Source organism: Rhinoraja longicauda, chromosome 33, assembly GCF_053455715.1.
Source record: "Rhinoraja longicauda isolate Sanriku21f chromosome 33, sRhiLon1.1, whole genome shotgun sequence".
NCBI lineage: Eukaryota > Metazoa > Chordata > Chondrichthyes > Rajiformes > Arhynchobatidae > Rhinoraja > Rhinoraja longicauda.
Window position 1 is genome coordinate 10,992,588 of NC_135985.1, and position 17,349 is coordinate 11,009,936.

At 42.0% G+C, this 17,349-nt stretch overlaps 1 protein-coding gene across 9 annotated transcripts in view; it reads left to right on the plus strand.

The window, feature by feature from the left end:
- Window positions 1-17,113, plus strand: part of sltm (SAFB-like, transcription modulator) — a 51,448-nt gene extending 34,335 nt beyond the window's left edge. For 4 of the 9 annotated variants that reach the window (XM_078427319.1, XM_078427321.1, XM_078427322.1 and 1 more), the window contains exons 17-20: window positions 4,590-4,973; window positions 6,190-6,337; window positions 6,653-6,819; window positions 13,834-14,918. In XM_078427319.1, coding sequence (XP_078283445.1) covers window positions 4,590-4,973; window positions 6,190-6,337; window positions 6,653-6,819; window positions 13,834-13,969 — 835 coding nt within the window. In that variant the 3' untranslated portion in view covers window positions 13,970-14,918. Of the gene's footprint in view, window positions 1-4,589; window positions 4,974-6,189; window positions 6,338-6,652; window positions 6,820-13,833 lie in introns of all 9 variants that reach the window. The other 5 variants (XM_078427315.1, XM_078427318.1, XM_078427314.1 and 2 more) reach the window with 4 other exon arrangements.
- Window positions 17,114-17,349: the final 236 nt, after the last annotated feature.

Consider the following 17,349-nt stretch of genomic DNA (forward strand, 5'->3'; position numbering starts at 1 on the left):
GAGTAAGAGTATGTGACTGCAAATTGGTACAAAGATTGTCATTTGGACGGAAGTCAAGTCAAGTCAATTTTATTTGTATAGCACATTTAAAAACAACCCACGTTGACCAAAGTGCTGTACATCTGATTAGGTACTAAGGAAAAAAAATGAAACATTTATAGCACGCAAACAGTTCACAGCGCCTCCTCAATGAGCCTCAAACGCTAGGGAGTAGAAATAGGTTTTGAGCCTGGACTTAAAGGAGTCGATGGAGGGGGCAGTTCTGATGGGGAGAGGGATGCTGTTCCACAGTCTAGGAGCTGCAACCGCAAAAGCGCGGTCACCCCTGAGCTTAAGCCTAGACCGCGGGATAGTGAGTAGCCCCAAGTCGGCCGACCTGAGGGACCTGGAGTTAGAGAGGGGGGTTAGAAGATTTTTGATGTAGGGGGGGGAATGTCCATTTAGGGCTTTATACGTGAATAGGAGGAGCTTGAAGTTGATTCTGTACCGTACAGGGAGCCAGTGGAGAGAGGCCAGAATCGGGGTGATGTGGTCCCTTTTACGGGTACCCGTCAGGAGTCTCGCTGCGGCGTTTTGGACCAGTTGCAGGCGGGACAGGGAAGATTGGCTGATCCCAGTGTATAGGGAGTTGCAGTAGTCTAGGCGGGAGGAAATGAAAGCGTGAATGATTTTTTCTGTGTCGTCGAATTGGAGGAAAGGTTTGATTTTAGCTATGGTTCGAAGTTGGAAGAAGCTGGCTTTTACCACAGCGTTGACTTGCTTATCAAATTTTAATGCAGAGTCAAATATCATGCCGAGGTTTTTGACATGCGGTTTGACTAGGCAGGATAGACTTCCAAGACTGCCTGTTATCGATTTGATGGAGTCGGGAGGGCCGAATAGGATGACCTCAGACAAAAAGAAATGAAAGTGCAACAACGTAATAGCTGAATGAGGTAGAGTAAGAGTATGTGACTGCACCTCCGGGAGGGCTTGTGAAAGAGTGATTGCTTAAGCAATTGGATAACTGTAGGGAAGAAGCTGTTCTTGAGTCTGGACATGTGGTCTTTCAAGCTCATGTATCTTTACTCGGAAAGTAGAAGAGAAAAGAGAATGGCCAGGGTGGCATGCATCCATGCCAATCGATCCAGCCTTCCTGATGCAAAATACAGCGAAGATAGGAAAGTAATGAGCCTGTGTTGGACCCGAGTTGTGTCACCACTATTTGCAGCTTCAGGAGGATAAGCGCCAAGCATTTATGATCCAGGCTGAGAACCATCCCATCAGAATTCTTTTTATAGAGTATCTCTAGAAGTTTGATAAACGTTTTGGACATGTGAAATCTTCTCAAATGGCTACGTCAATACACTGATGCACTTTCTTGATCACTGCATCAGTGTGAAGGGGCCAGGTTAGGTTTGTTGCTGACATAGATGTCCACAAAAGTGAAGCTATCGACCATCTCTGAAGATCGAGCAGCTCCTTTGAAGATAGGATTGTATTCACTCCCCCCCTCTCCATCCCCACTTCCTTTGGACAGCAAACAACTCTTTCGCAGAAAACCAAAGTCAAGCTGCATCTGTGAAGGGATGGGCAGATGACGCTTGGGATCTGGACCACCTTAAGGGCTAGGTTGTTGTTCTGACACTATGGCATAAATTTCCTTCTTCTGTATACTGTCTCACCAACAACAGTGCTATCATCAGCAGACATAAAAGATTGAGTTGGCATTGTATTTGGCCATGAAGTCATGGCTGTACAGGGAGTACGCAGGGAACTGAGCGCATAAATGTGAAAAGTGCCAGTATTGAGGATCAGGGGGAGGAAATGTTAATCTGCAAAAAGTTAGAGACTTGCTAGACTAAAACCTAGAATGGGTAGATGGACTCAAAGCTGGAGTAACTCAGTGGGTCGGACAGCATCTCTGGAGAAAAGGTTCTCGGGTCAAAGGTTCAGCAGGATGTTTTATGAGGAAAAATTGGACAAGCTGAATTCATATATGCTGCAGATCAACAAGTGAGAGGCGACCTGGTTGGAATATGTGACATATTGACGAGTTTTGAGATGGTGGATGTGTAAAGGACGCTTTCTCTTGTGAGGGAACGTCTGGAACCCCGTACCTCAAAACAAGTGGGATTAATATTTTTGAATATTTTTAAATGGGTGGATTGATTGAAAAGCAAGCGATTAACAGGAATGTGTTGATGTTACAGTTGGATTGATTATGATCTTATTAAAAGGTAGAGCTGACCTGGAGGTGTCTGAGTGGCCTTAGCCTGTTTCTAATTTATATGTTTTTATGAATAGAACTGGGGTTGAAAAACTGCAATTAATAATTGTGATGAAAGCCCCAGCATATGAAAGAGAGAAGTTGAAAGTTGTTAGGCTCCTATACCACCTTCCCAATGGTAGTAATGAAATAGAAACATAGAAAAACGTAAGAGTGTGGCCAGGGTAGCAGGGGTCTTTGATAATGGTTGCTTTTTTAAGGCAGCACTTTCTATAGATCCCTTCGATGATGGGAAGATTAATACCCGTGATAGACTGGTGTGCGTCTACCACCCTCTATAATCTCCTTTGTTCCTGGGCTTTCAAGTTGCTGAACCAGGCTATGATGCAATCAATTAGTTTGTTCTCTACTCTGCACCTGTAGAGGTTTAATAAAGTATATATATTTGTCAACATACAAAATCTCCTCAATCATCTGCGGAACTAGAGGTGTTGATGAATTTTCTTTGTGATTGCATCAATGTGATCTGTTCAGGACAAATCTTCAGAGTTGTGCATGCCCAGTTCACACTCTCAACCACTGTTCTGTCATGTAAAGACAGGTTTGCAGATCCTCAGATTTCCCCTTCTGATGTCAACAGTCAGGTCCTTGGTTTTACTAACGTTGAGAACAAGATTGTTATTTTGGCACCATTCAATCAGATTTTCAATCTTGCTCCCGTACTCTGACTCGTTACCCATTATTAAACCAACAATTGTACAATACGATACGATAGAACTTTATTTATCCCAGGAAGGAAATTGGTTTGCCAACAGTCATAAAACACAAGATACATGAAATTAAAGTGACGAGTGGAAAGGATTAGGGATGTGCATAGATTGGAGTTGGGGGGGGCGCGTGGAAGGGGAGTCAGTCTACCCCACGACAGAAAGGGGAATTGTACAGTTTGATAGCCACAGGGAAAAAGGATTTCCTGCGGCATTCTGTAATACATCTTGGTGGAACCCGTCTGTTGCTGAAGGTACACCTCGGGTTGACCAGTGTGTCATGGAGGGGGAGAGCTGTAATGTCCAAGATGCTCTGCAGTTTGTGGAGCATCCTCCCCTCCAAGACAACCTCCCATGAATCCAACTCTGCCCCCAGGACGGAGCCAGCCTTCTTGATGAGTTTGCCAATCCTGTTGGCATCCGCAGCCTTTGCCCTGCTGCCTCAGCACACGGTGGCGCAACGGTAGAGTTGCTGCTTTACAGCGAATGCAGCGCCGGAGACTCAGGTTCGATCCTGACTACGGGAGCTGTACTGTAAGGAGTTTGTACGTTCTCCCCGTGACCTGCGTGGGTTTTCTCCGAGATATTCGGTTTCCTCCCACACTCCAAAGACGTACAGGTATGTAGGTTAATTGACTGGGTAAATGTAAAAATTGTCCCTAGTGTGTGTAGGATAGTGTTAATGTGCGGGGATTGCTGGGCGGCGCGGACTTGGTGGGCAGAAAAGGCCTGTTTCCGCGCTGTATCTGAAATATGAAAAATAAAAATAAAAACAGTGAAGAAGATGGCACTGGCCACCACCGATTGGTAGAGCATCTGACTGCAGACCTTGAAGGAGCAGAGCCTTCTAAAAAAAGTACAGCACGCTCAGTCCCTTCTTTTACAGGGCCTCAGCTTTCCTGGACCAGTCCAGTTTACTATCCAGGTAAACTCCAAGGTATTTGTACCCCTTGGTAAACTGCACATCCACACCATTAATGGGGACAGGGGTGTTCCTCTCCTGATGTCCGCCACTAACTCCTTTGTCTTATCAGTGTTGAGCTGCAGATGATTCAGCCCACACCACTCAACAGTCATTGACTACACGTCTGTATTCAGCTTCCCTCCCTTCACTAATGCAGCCCACAATTGCAGAGTCATCTGAAAACTTCTGCAGATGGCAATAGTCAGACTTGTATCTGAAGTCTAATATGTAGATGGTGAACAAGAAGGGAGAGAGAGGACCGTCCCCCTGTGGGGCCCCTGTGTTGCTCACTGCTATGTCTGAGACACAGTTCTGTAGCCTGACATACTGTGTTGGTCCAGTCAGGTAGTTGGTGATCCAGGACTCCAATGGAGCATCCACCTGCATCTTCGTCAGCTTGCTCACTAGCAGTGCGGGCCGGTGCAGTGCAGGCCCCAAGTGGTGGTATTGTCAGCAAATTTAAAGATATCGTTGGAGCTGTGTATGACTAGGTGGTTATGGGTATAAAGAGAGTAGAGCAGGAGCCGTGTCTTGGGGTACTCCTGTGTTGATGGTTTTCAACGAGCATGTGTTGTTGCATCCATGTTATTGAACTAAGGCGGCTCGTTCATGAAACTAATACATGATGTTACTCTCTAAACTTCAACAGACGGGGAGATCGCTACAACAATCAAGGAGATGGGAAAAAGAATCGATCTGGTAGAAACAGAGAGGATCCTACTTATAACAGGTATCCAAAACCATATAATGATTCCAGAAGACCAAGTTCTCAACAGAGAAATGAACTTCATGGAAATAATGAGCGTAGAGAAATTCGGGATCGAGATGACCGTCGAACTGTAACAATTGAGGATCGGTCAGGAGGCACCAGGGGACATAACCATCTGGAAAAGATGTCACCATCAAGAAGCTTCCCTGATAGAGCTCGGATGGATAACCATGGAGTCCACCACAGTCGACCAAGTCATAATTCTTCTAGACCTAGTGATTGGAAGCCAAGTGGAGGTTTAACCTCTACGAAACGTGAATTGAGGTAATGTTGAAATGTTTTACATTATATCTTTGAATACAAGTAATATCCAGGGTTCCCTTTTCACATTCTGCAATGACAATTTGTCTTATTTTAAAAAAATATTTAGAATTTTTTTTAAGTGATTTAATGTGAGAAATCTAAGTCCAATATATCTACAGCAAAAACGTCGCACAGATATAGATGTAACTGACAGGATATTTGCCTTTATTTATGGGTTTACATACAATAATTCATTGCGATTGCTGTAATAAGGTTTTCATTTCAAACTTGGAATTGAGAGCTTCACTCGGACTTATTGGATTTAACTCGGAATTCTTTGTTAATTGCGATCATTATCCTCCCAGTACTGGAAACTGGTTGGGTGTTATGAAAAGTTCAGATTTCAACCTGCTGATTTTCCAGTGGAATATATTTTGATTCATTTGCATTCCTTTGGGGGGAAAAAACAATGCTGCAAAACGTTGCATTCATTTCAATTGGTGTAAATAAGCCTCATAAAATTCCACTAAAGACCCTCTGGAAGTGATGGAATTGTGTGTCTGGAGGAATTGAATTCGATTTCTGATCCTGTATTGCTCACCTTTTAGCATGTAAAAATAAGGAACTGCAGCTGCTGGTTTATTCAAAAGGATAGAAAGTGCTGATCCTGTATTGCTTATCTTTTAGTATGTAGAAACTCGGAACTGCAGATGCTGGTTTATACAAAAGTTCAAAGTGCTGGAGTAATTCTGAAGAAGGGTCTCGACCCAAAACGTCACCCATTCCCTCTCTCCTAGATGCTGCTTGACGTGCTGAGTTACTCCAGCATTTTGTGATACGGAGTAATTCAACATGTCAGGCAGCCACTCAATCCGAAACATCACCCATTCCTTCTATCCGGAGATGCTGCCTATCCCAGATTTTGTGTCTATCTCTGGAGAATATAGACAGATGACATTTTGGGTCGGAGCCCTTCTTCACACTGATCAGTGTGAAGAAAGATCCTGACCCGAAATGTCACTGTCCTTGTTCTCCAGATATGTTGCCTGACCCGCTGAATCAATCCAGCACTTTGTGTCCTTTTGCTTATCTGTTGGCTAGTTTTGAACTTTTTCAGGTTTATTTGTGGAATACTGTGCATTCATTTTCTAACACTGAGATTAACCAATTGGAAACTAATTATTGCATGAGTCATTTGAAATCGTGGAAAAATATTAACCAATTTTTCACATTTAAGGAATTCAAGAGAGAGAGAGCGTATCCGGCCAGAGAGGTCTGGGCAGAATATACGAAGTGGCCCACCAAGTGGTCACAGCAGTATGGCTGCGTACAGCAGCCGAGATGGAGGAAGGCCATCAATTGGGGACAGAAGCAATAATCCTCAGGTAGAGGACACAATTCATTGGTCTTTTTGGATGATGCATGTGGACCAGCTTTATTCTGTATAATTTCCCTTAAACTTTAAATTATGGTATTTTATTTATGATCTCGTAAGTAATGTTATCAAATACATTTCCACTTGGGTCGTAGTTATGCAATTGTTGTGCAGAAGGCCATGGGGCCAAGGTGGGAAAATATCAAATTATTTATTTTCTACCAGTAGAAATTTAAAGGATGTAATTTTGTGAAGAGGCAAAAATAATCCAGTTAATTAATTTGAATTATAATTTCTTACTTGTGTATGCATCCTCTTTTCCCAGGCGTCTCATTATCATGAAAACCGGCACGTAGTGATAGAACGTCATGGGCGAGATACAGAAGGACCACGGAGCAGTTGGCATTCTGGACCCAGTTCTCAAGGCGCTGGATATCAAAACGTGCGACGAATGAGTGACACTCGGGGTCCTGGCATGATGCCACCGTCCAGGTACTGAAGTTGTGTTCTGTCAGCTATTCTGGTTGCCTGTAATTTAGAACATGTATTGTAAATAATCTAATATTCTGTATGGTATTGTGTTTTTGACTGTTTTTATATTTAAACAGACTTGCTCTTTCTGACAGCCTATTTGAATATTAATTTCTGTTAATTGTTTTGGTTTTTATTTGAATAGGTGCTTTTGTGATGCCTATTAGCTATTCATAGTAAAATGTTTGTTCACAAATGAAAATTCAACAGCAAAGAATGCAAATCCAGGAGGATAGTTTGTTCAATCATTTAGTGAAATGTTATTGGATGGTAATTATATCTATATTGGCATAATTACATTAAATTTGTGTTTTACTGTATTTAAAATAACTTGTTTCCAGTACATTAAAACCATTCTCAACTAACAATGTGTATTGCTTCTATTTTTATGCCATTGTAATATAAAATAACTGCTGAATATGAGCATTCTATACAGTTTTACATAATTGCAGGGTATATTATTATTATTTTCCTTAATTGGCCAGTTGAATTATGCAATACATCTTGGAAGAGATGTCACTCAAATGATTTTCCGCCTATTGTCTATAACTCCCCTTCCCGTTTGCGTACTGACTTTTCTGTACTGTGTCCCCCATTGTCTGAGTGAGGCCTCACGCAAACTAGGAACTGTTTTTATTCCCATATTCTACTTTGATAGCTTACTACCCAACAGTATGAACATTGAGTTCATAAATTTGAAGTAACACCCACCATTCCACCCCAATGCACACCCATTTCTGCTACAATTCCCCCCCTCCCCATACACCCTTCCCCTCCTTTGCATCCTCTTCCACCTATACCTCTTCCTCTGGCCTTACATTTCAATCCTATTCTCTCCTTATCTGGTAACCCTTTATCTCCTTTTCATCTCTGGCCTTTGTCCACCCATCTGCCAGTCAAATTTTCCATCACCTATAAACACCTATAGAAGGGTATCAACCCAAAACGTCACCTATTCCTTTTCTCCAGAGATGCTGGCTGACCCGGTGAGTTACTCCCGCTGTTTGTCTATCTTCGATTTAAACCAGTATTTGCAGTTCCTTCCTATACACCTATCATTTGTGTTGCCCCGCCTCAACCTCTGCCAGCTCCCCCCCCCCCCCCCCCCACACCAATTAGTCCGAACCAGTGTCTTGACCTGAAACACTGCTTATCCATGTCCTCCAGAGATGCTGCCTGCCACTGAGTTACTCTAGCACTTTGTCTTTTGTATAGTCTTGATTTTGATGGCTGTAATTTGTTGGCAGCCTATAGGCTTGTATTTTATTTCAGCACATTTCTTCACACAAGCTTAATATTTTGCAACTGCGACCAACCATGGCCTGTGATTTTATCTTGTTGAGACTTGAGACGCTGTGGAAATCTTACATTTACATCACCTATATTCCTCCTTGTCCTTTCCAGCTATAACCACTGTTGTGTCTGACAAATCTACTGGAATTTTTTGAGGATGTAACTAGGAAACTAGGAAAATTGACAAGGGAGAGTCAGTGGATGTGGTGTACCTCGACTTTCAGAAAGCCTTCGACAAGGTCCCACATAGGAGATTAGTGGGCAAAATTAGGGCACATGGTATTGGGGGTAGGGTACTGACATGGATAGAAAATTGGTTGACAGACAGAAAGCAAAGAGTGGGGATAAATGGGTCCCTTTCGGAATGGCAGGCAGTGACCAGTGGGGTACCGCAAGGTTCGGTGCTGGGACCCCAGCTATTTACGATATACATTAATGACTTAGACGAAGGGATTAAAAGTACCATTAGCAAATTTGCAGATGATACTAAGTTGGGGGGTAATGTGAATTGTGAGGAAGATGCAATAAGGCTGCAGGGTGACTTGGACAGGTTGTGTGAGTGGGCGGATACATGGCAGATGCAGTTTAATGTAGATAAGTGTGAGGTTATTCACTTTGGAAGTAAGAATAGAAAGGCAGATTATTACCTGAATGGTGTCAAGTTAGAAGGAGGGGGAGTTCAACGAGATCTGGGTGTCCTAGTGCATCAGTCAATGAAAGGAAGCATGCAGGTACAGCAGGCAGTGAAGAAAGCCAATGGAATGTTGGCCTTCGTAACAAGAGGAGTTGAGTATAGGAGCAAAGAGGTCCTTCTACAGTTGTACCGGGCCCTGGTGAGACCGCACCTGGAGTACTGTGTGCAGTTTTGGTCTCCAAATTTGAGGAAGGATATTCTTGCTATGGAGGGCGTGCAGCGTAGGTTCACTAGGTTAATTCCCGGAATGGCGGGACTGTCGTATGTTGAAAGGCTGGAGCGATTGGGCTTGTATACACTGGAATTTAGAAGGATGAGGGGGGATCTTATTGAAACATATAAGATAATTAGGGGATTGGACACATTAGAGGCAGATAACATGTTCCCAATGTTGGAGGAGTCCAGAACAAGGGGCCACAGTTTAAGAATAGGGGGTAGGCCATTTAGAACGGAGATGAGGAAGAACTTTTTCAGTCAGAGAGTGGTGAAGGTGTGGAATTCTCTGCCTCAGAAGGCAGTGGAGGTCAGTTCGTTGGATGCTTTCAAGAGAGAGCTGGATAGAGCTCTTAAGGATAGCGGAGTGAGGGGGTATGGGGAGAAGGCAGGAACGGGGTACTGATTGAGAGTGATCAGCCATGATCGCATTGAATGGCGGTGCTGGCTCGAAGGGCTGAATGGCCTACTCCTGCACCTATTGTCTATTGTCTATTGACTGCACGCTCCTCTGGTGCCTTCCCACCCTTGTGTTGCTGGGTTGGACATCCAATTGTGACCTTTCGTTTTCCCCAAGCTTCTGTTCCTGACCCCCTTGTTTCTCAAGTGCTGCTCCACCGCATCATCCTCACAAACTGCGAGAGAGGGTACACTAAGATTGCAAGTCTATCAGTAGTGGGCAAATTATTAGGGGTAAAATAAAACCAGCACAGTATAAGATCAGAAAGATTATTTGAGGACAGTCCACATGGAGCTGTAAAGGAATGTATTTGGCTACCAATAGAATATTTTTAGGAGCTTAAAAGGAAGATCAGTGAGACTTTGTGCTTGACATAGGCTGTGTAGATTTCAGTGTCGTTTTGGCCACGGTTGAACATGGTAGATGATCAGAATTGTTGAAGACAATGAAATACAAAGGATAAATGCAAATAAAATTGATTTAGTATCAGAAAGAGAAAGGTAACGATTTAAGGATGTTGAGTAATGTGTTTACAGTGATATTCCACCTGGTTTGATGTTGAATTTATAATAGATATCAATAAGACCTTAAAGATTGGGGAAGGGGACAGCCATGATTTAAAGTTGTAATTGATGCAAATGTTACAGCGTTATGCGCAGGCAGAAAGTAGTATAACGCATCAATGTACTCATAAAGTGGGCAATAAAATGACCTAGTTCTATTTTTCAGTGTGATCGAATTCATTAGAGGAGGGCAAAATAGCAATAACTGCCAATAGTGTAGAGGTACAGAAGGTCCTTGGAATCCACATTCATAAATTCCTGAAGATGGTGATAATATGTTGTACATTGTTGAGGTATAATATGCCTTGGCAACAGTAATTAGATTAATACTTCATTATTGACCTCACTATAGCAAGACCAGGACAAGACTTAGACAATAGGTTGATAAGTAGCAAAGAACAATCATGTCACAAGTACCAGGGCATAGACCAAAATGCCACGTTAAAATCATCTTCTCTGCCTACACATTATCCCTATCCCTCTATTCCCTGCATATCGTGTCCATCTAAAAAGCCTCTTTAAGCACCACTATCGTATCTGCCTCCACCACCCCAGCAACTAATTCCAGGTATCCACCAAGAATCAAAACACTGAAATTTCTTTCCTGAGCCCTTTCACCTCATTAGCTCCTCTCTTTTAAGACGCATTTTAAAACGTTGTTATCTAATACCAAAATTTTGAATTGAAAAGCCCACAATATTTTCCTGCTTTAAAGGAGCTTTACAGATACCATTATTTCTGTGTATCGCAAGATTCATAAATTAATGATGAGATACAAACAAGTTCAAACATATTGCACATTCTGTTGTAATTGTGAGTTGAGGGAGGGAGGACAGTGTATGAGTACAATGGTAATTCATATCACAGGTCTCAAATTTGACAATAGAAATTTAGTTGAAGGGTTTGGTGAGAATGTTATACTTTGACACCACTAGCCTGATGAGCAGGGGGTTCTTCCTCATCTCCTGTATTGAAACATTTCCTGGTAACCAAATTTTGTCACTTGCTTTTAATTCTACACATAACATAAATAGCTAAAGCTAACTTCAGTGTGCTAAATCTTGACCTTGACTAAATATTTATTGACTTTACTAGTTGGGGTGACTGGATTGTGTTTAAGCAAGAGCCGTAACCAGCATTTTTGTTTAGCCTTGCATTTGATCCTTTTGCTAATCCATTGGAGATTGGTTAATTTTGCTCCCCAGGTCAAACTTGGACCTTGTTCCTTTGTATCCCAATATGTAGTTACTGAGTCATCAGGAAGCTAAATTGAAAGATGACTAAACACAGGATTTTTTTTTTCCAGACATTGTGCATTAGGATTTATATTCAGAAACAAGTTTAAAGAATGTACACTTTTTGTTGAGTTCTCCAGCCCAAGTTCCAATGTTATTTTGATAAGTACAATAGTACGGATTCAAGCGTTCCTGGGAAAATGTTGTAGAGGCCCAGCCAAGTGAAAGATTTTTCAGCCTTTTAAAATTCATTTTCTTTGAAGGATCTGTGAGGGAGCACAAACAAATGGGTTTGGATTTTGGAACTTAACCCAGAGGTTTATAAGAATCTTTCTGAGCATACATGGCTCAGTATAGGAGGAGTTTAGATAATTTAAACTGGATACTGATTTTTGTTCCTTTTAACTGGCTGGTCTACAAATCTTTGTTTAATATTGTTGAATCATGAACCACCAAAGGTTACTGTTCTTTCTAAATGTAATTTGTTCCACATTTTTGTAACATGGGTATTTCCTTCATTTTTTAGAACTTTTAGCCCATCCATTTGAATCTGAGTTGAGACTACTCAAAATTAATTCACTAAACCAATTATGTTAAAGAAATGATGTCTATGTGGAATGTGTTTCTATTTAGCTGCTTCAGCTAATACACCATTCATGATTGATTTTGTTAACAACTCTATCGATCTCTGATTTGACATTAGCGTCCTTTCATTCTCCATGTACGTCTTTCTTATCTTTGTTTCTGAAACCCTAACTAACGTTTCAAACTACGATGCTCCTTATAGACTCAGTTTCTAAAAATTATTTCTCTCAACCTTGCTGGTTCTCTTTAATTTCCCCTTGAATTGCCTTTCAATTAATAGAACTTAACTCTTGGAACCCAGACATACTTCTGGGAAAAATAAATGCCATCAGTCCATGGTCAATATTTTTAAGGTGAATGCTAGATTTGCTTAAATGGTTGTTTAAGGCCATAAGCATATATTTGTCCTTCTTACCCTAATTCTTTCAACATATAGACCAATCTTATATTGGTCTTTTGACAATTTTCTATACATCTTTAATATTTTAATCTATTTAGACTTGTTTCTTCCACCTTTCCAACATTGGAAGACTTTACACTGAATGTTGATGAAACCAACACATAAAGCCAAGTTTGTGCAATTTACACGTTCACTATCATTCTGCAAATAGTATTTATTTGATATACCTCGGGATGAAACTATAGCAGCAGCTGACCTACAAGCAACACCTTGAAGCTCTCCGTGCTAAAGTCTCGGCACGGAACAACCTCCTGCGTTGCTTGACCGGATCGTCATGGGATGCCAGGACATCTACTCTTCGAACCAGTGCTCTTGCACTCGTGTACAGCGCTGCTGAGTACGCCGCCCCAGCATGGTGCCGCAGCGCTCATACCAGCGAGCTAGACGCCACCCTCAATGACACCATGCGGATCATCACTGGCTGCCTACGCCCTACTCCGACGGATCTCCTGACGGTGCTCGCAGGCATCGTACCCTCCAAGCTTCGCAGAGAGTTCTTCCCTCATAGGCTGGTGTGCAAGGCCCCATCGGACACCAAACATCCTTTGCACCGCCTCGCCCAGGATTCACAGCAACTGGGACCTCAACGCCTGTCATCTCGTCACCCTTTCTCCCGTCATGCAGCTACCCTCTGTGGCTCCGGTTTCAACATACTAGGAGCATGGAGAACCAGCTGGGAACAGACATCGCGACCTCCTCAATTCACTGTCGCACCGAACACCACAGCCCCACCCGGCTCGAACATGCCTCGCAAAGAGTGGGTCACCCTGAACCGGCTCCGCACAGGGGTCGGCCGGTTCAACGCCAACATGCATCGTTGGGGGTTGCGTCCATCAGCAGCCTGCGTGTGTGGAGCAGACCAGCAAACAGCGCAGCACGTTATTTTCGACTGCGCTGTCCTCCGTCCCCCTGGTGGAGGGGTAGACCTCACGGCCCTTGACACCTGCACATTGCACTGACTACAGCGCCTGGAGGGTGTGACATAATTTCTGCTGCCTCAAACGCAAGAAGAAGAAGTTTTGATAAATTTGCCATGCTTCTCCACCTTCAGAACTTCAAACAAAAGCATTCCACTTAATTACCGGTTCACATCAGAAGCATGTCACTTTTGCTTTTCAAAAGGCATAAAGTGCCTTCATGAATACATCTTTTGTTTCTGCCACACAATAATGAGGTCCAGTGATGGCTTTATAAAGCATTCATTCGCTTTCTAAACTTATTTGTTGGGAGTTTAATCATGACATCATTTACATGGTAAAGTCGTGTAGATTGTAGCAACTCAAAAGTAGTTTAATTTTCTTTTCAGACTGTTTACACTGACATTAATTTTATATTCAAAATTTGTTCTGACAAATATGTTGCTAAGTTCCTTAAAATGATGGCCATAGTTATCTGATACAAGAGTAGTTTGAGATTTTAGCCAGTGTTGGCTTCAAATGTTTCTTACTGTGTTTTTTCATTGCCCACTGTAGTCCTGTGGCAAACAGAATTGTGCAGATCACCAACAACACAATGCAAGGAGGCAATGTTTCAGGCTCCAAAGGACTGCATGGATCAGGAGATGCTCGTTTTAAGCCATTCAAAGGGGGTGCTCCACGAAGATTTTAATCCAGTTGTTTGCAGCTGACTGTTTTTAGATCTACCTAGTGTTTGTAGATATATTCAGCTTGTACAATCTACTATGTTTTCATGTTTTTTTCCCTTTCTTGAACATTAATAGGTCTGTTCTTTTAAAAATATATAATTTCATGACTGACCTTTTTGCTGTTTGTTTTATTTTTATAGCAGTACAGCTATAGAAAATAAAAAGAGTCACTCTTATTTTCAATCTGATTTGTGTAAATGTCTTGTGTTGGAAGAGAGCTTGCCAGTGGAACCCCAATTATCTGCTAGTACATGGATTGGGTGGGGAATTCCCTCTCCATGGATAATGAGAGTTGGATGTTTGACAGGCTCTATGCTCAGTCAGCCTTCAGCTTTGGAGTATCCTCCCTAGGCCCTAATCAAGCTGCTGAAACGTGTAAATCACAGCCAAAAGTGGAGCAGGTCTTGTTTCAAGCAGCCTTGACTGTTCATTTCTCGTCCCCTAAATTTTGGCTTTGTGGGTAATAAAGATTAACCCAAAGACGTAACCACTCAAACGCAGCTGAATCAAGAATGGTTTGAAAGATTAATTTATAAACTGTAATTGCAATTCCATGAATAATTGAGAAATGCATAAAGGAAGCACAGATAACTGAGACTCCACTGTGGTCAATTATTCAAAACTTAGATGACAATTGTGCAATTCTCTATCATTAGTAATGTAGTTAACTCATTCTACATTAACGAACAGGACACAGGGAGGAGCTGCAGGCTCCATCTTTTTTGCAAAATAGCATATTTATTAAGAATTAATTTTCTACATTTACCAGGCACAGTTTAAAATATCAGTAACTTTTTCTCAAAGGATTGTTCTGTACAAGTTCACCTGTATGAATGTGGCACTGATGCTAGGAAGATGTATGCTTAGATTTTGGAATAAATCCTCAAGACATTGTTATTTGAATTTAAGTTACTTTTTATTTCCCTTTCCTGTTTTGCTAAAATATTTTGATTCATAAACCCTAAATTATTGATGTGGACATAATCAAATAAATGGGCTTTAGGTTTCCCTGAAAGAATATTATGCATCTGTTATGTTTAAATTACATCTCTAGAGTTACAGCTTCACAGAAATTCATCCTGGTCACTGATGCTAAAGATATTCTCTCACTCCACTGTGAAGAGAGCACTTTGAAGAATTTTTCAACGTTGTCATTTTTTACTCCTTTCCACGAATCTGTACAGTCCAGCCTTGCTTCCACTGCTGATCAACCAGCAGTCCAAAGCTGCATTACCAAAAAAATAACACTGCCGCTACCCAGACTGATACTTGAAAATGAATTGGAGGAACTTTAATCACAAACTTGCAACGTTAATAGCCACATCAGGAGGATAGGCTGTGATGGCTCAAAGGCACTGTAATGATGACCATCAGGATAGGAGACAAAGCTGACTACTGAGGAATGTCACAGGGAAAATCATTGCCAACATCCTCAACCAACCTCTCATGGTGGCTAAAGAGTTGTTCACAGAAAATCAATGAGTTCCATCTACCTGAAGCCACAATGAACATGGTCATCACCATATGCCAAATCCCAAAGAAATATACATTGCAGTAGCAATTGCCATACATATTCTAAATCCACTGGCATGACAAACAAACAAATGCCTACCAGAGTTGGACCAAACATTGGAAGTTAGAACCCCATTCATGCAGTAATAAGATCTGAGTTTGTTCACAAAACTTCCTTGGAAAAGGTATAACATCTCCACCCACATACTTAAATCTCAGAATAGAGAGGTTGTTCAGAACGGCTCTTATTTGTCAGGAGCATTCAGAAGCTCAGTGTAAAGGTAGGAAGCACCACTCCACCTCCCTAACTATTCACCAGGTACCCATAAAACAAAAACACCTACACACTGATTTTATCAGTCATCTCTGAACTCAAGTGGAACCATGTCACCTCTATCCTGAGGGACTGTTTTAGAAGATGATATTGCAGCAGCATGCTGCATCCTGCTTCTAAATTTCCAATTTCAAGTCTGGCAGTGTAATGTACACCCAGTACACGTACACCACAAATTGCATTCCTTGCGCAGGCACCCTGGCCGTCGATTAACGAGTTACCTTCAGAGGTCCCAATGAGGGCGGGATCGGTGGTCGCCCATCGGGCCGAGGCGCTGCTTTCCCATCAGGTCTATCGGGCCGGCCTGAGATTTGTTGAAAATGCGGTAGGGCAGGTGCGCCCACCATCTGCCTCTGGCCTCTTGAGTTAAATGATACCAGAACGGTCTGCCTAGACCACTAGGGGAGGCCATGGAACCGCCCAGCAAAGTCCACCTTGGAAGTCTGCTATGGGAACAGAACCACTGGCTGTGGCCGGGGCTCTGAAAAGTGGGCAAATTCGACCCAAGTCTGGCCACAGAATTTCCAATGCAGCCGAGGGGAGAATTCTGGAGAAGATTTCAAGTGCGCTCTCGTACTTTTGTCTAGATTAAAGGAGATGCCGCACCATCAGTTGCTGGAAAATCGGTGATGTACCTGTATTAATATTATGCATTTTACCTCAAAACCAACTATTTTTAATTTATGGTTCCTAAATTCTTACAATCTTTTGCACAAATGCAGGTGTAAAATCGCAAACAAATATTATTCAATTCAAAATTAATCAGTTGAAGATGCTGCAGATTAGGTGATTAGTGTTTAATATTTGGAGATAGACACAAAGCTGGAGTAACTCAGCGGGACAGGCAGCATGTCCGGAGGGAATGGGTGATGTTTCGGGTCGAGACCCTTCAGACTAATATTTGGAGATTGGCATTAGGATGCTAATTGAAGCCCGCTAACAATTAAGTCCTTAAGGACAGGGACATTGTGATTGGAATGTGTAGGCAGCCAATGGGCTGGTTCTGAATGCTGTTAACAGCAGCAGGATCTGGGACAAGAATGTGGGACCAGGGCAGAAACAGTCTATGATGCTGAAAGGCATTTTGCAAAGAAAGTGCAAATGAAACAACGCCAAACACGTCATTGCAAGAAATGGGTTTTTATTTCAGTCTGGAGTATTACCAATTTTAACATCATTCTGCAACAGAAGTTTTTGCATTAATTGATACCAGTTTTAATGTAACATGATTCTCAATGTTTCACTTGTAAAATTGTAATTAAAGCCACATTTCACTCTTTCTGATGGTTAACGAGGCACTAATGGGTGTACAGTTCAGCTGATAGGGCTGATTTGGTCGCAGTATACCTTTTCTAAAATTCCTTGCAAATATTTCAGAGACTATCTGATATCACTCGGTATTCCATGCTTGTTCGATATCAAATACACAAAAAATTTCCATAAATGAGGCATGTTAGCAAATAAATGTACATGGCAGTTTTCTGGTGTAAACATCAG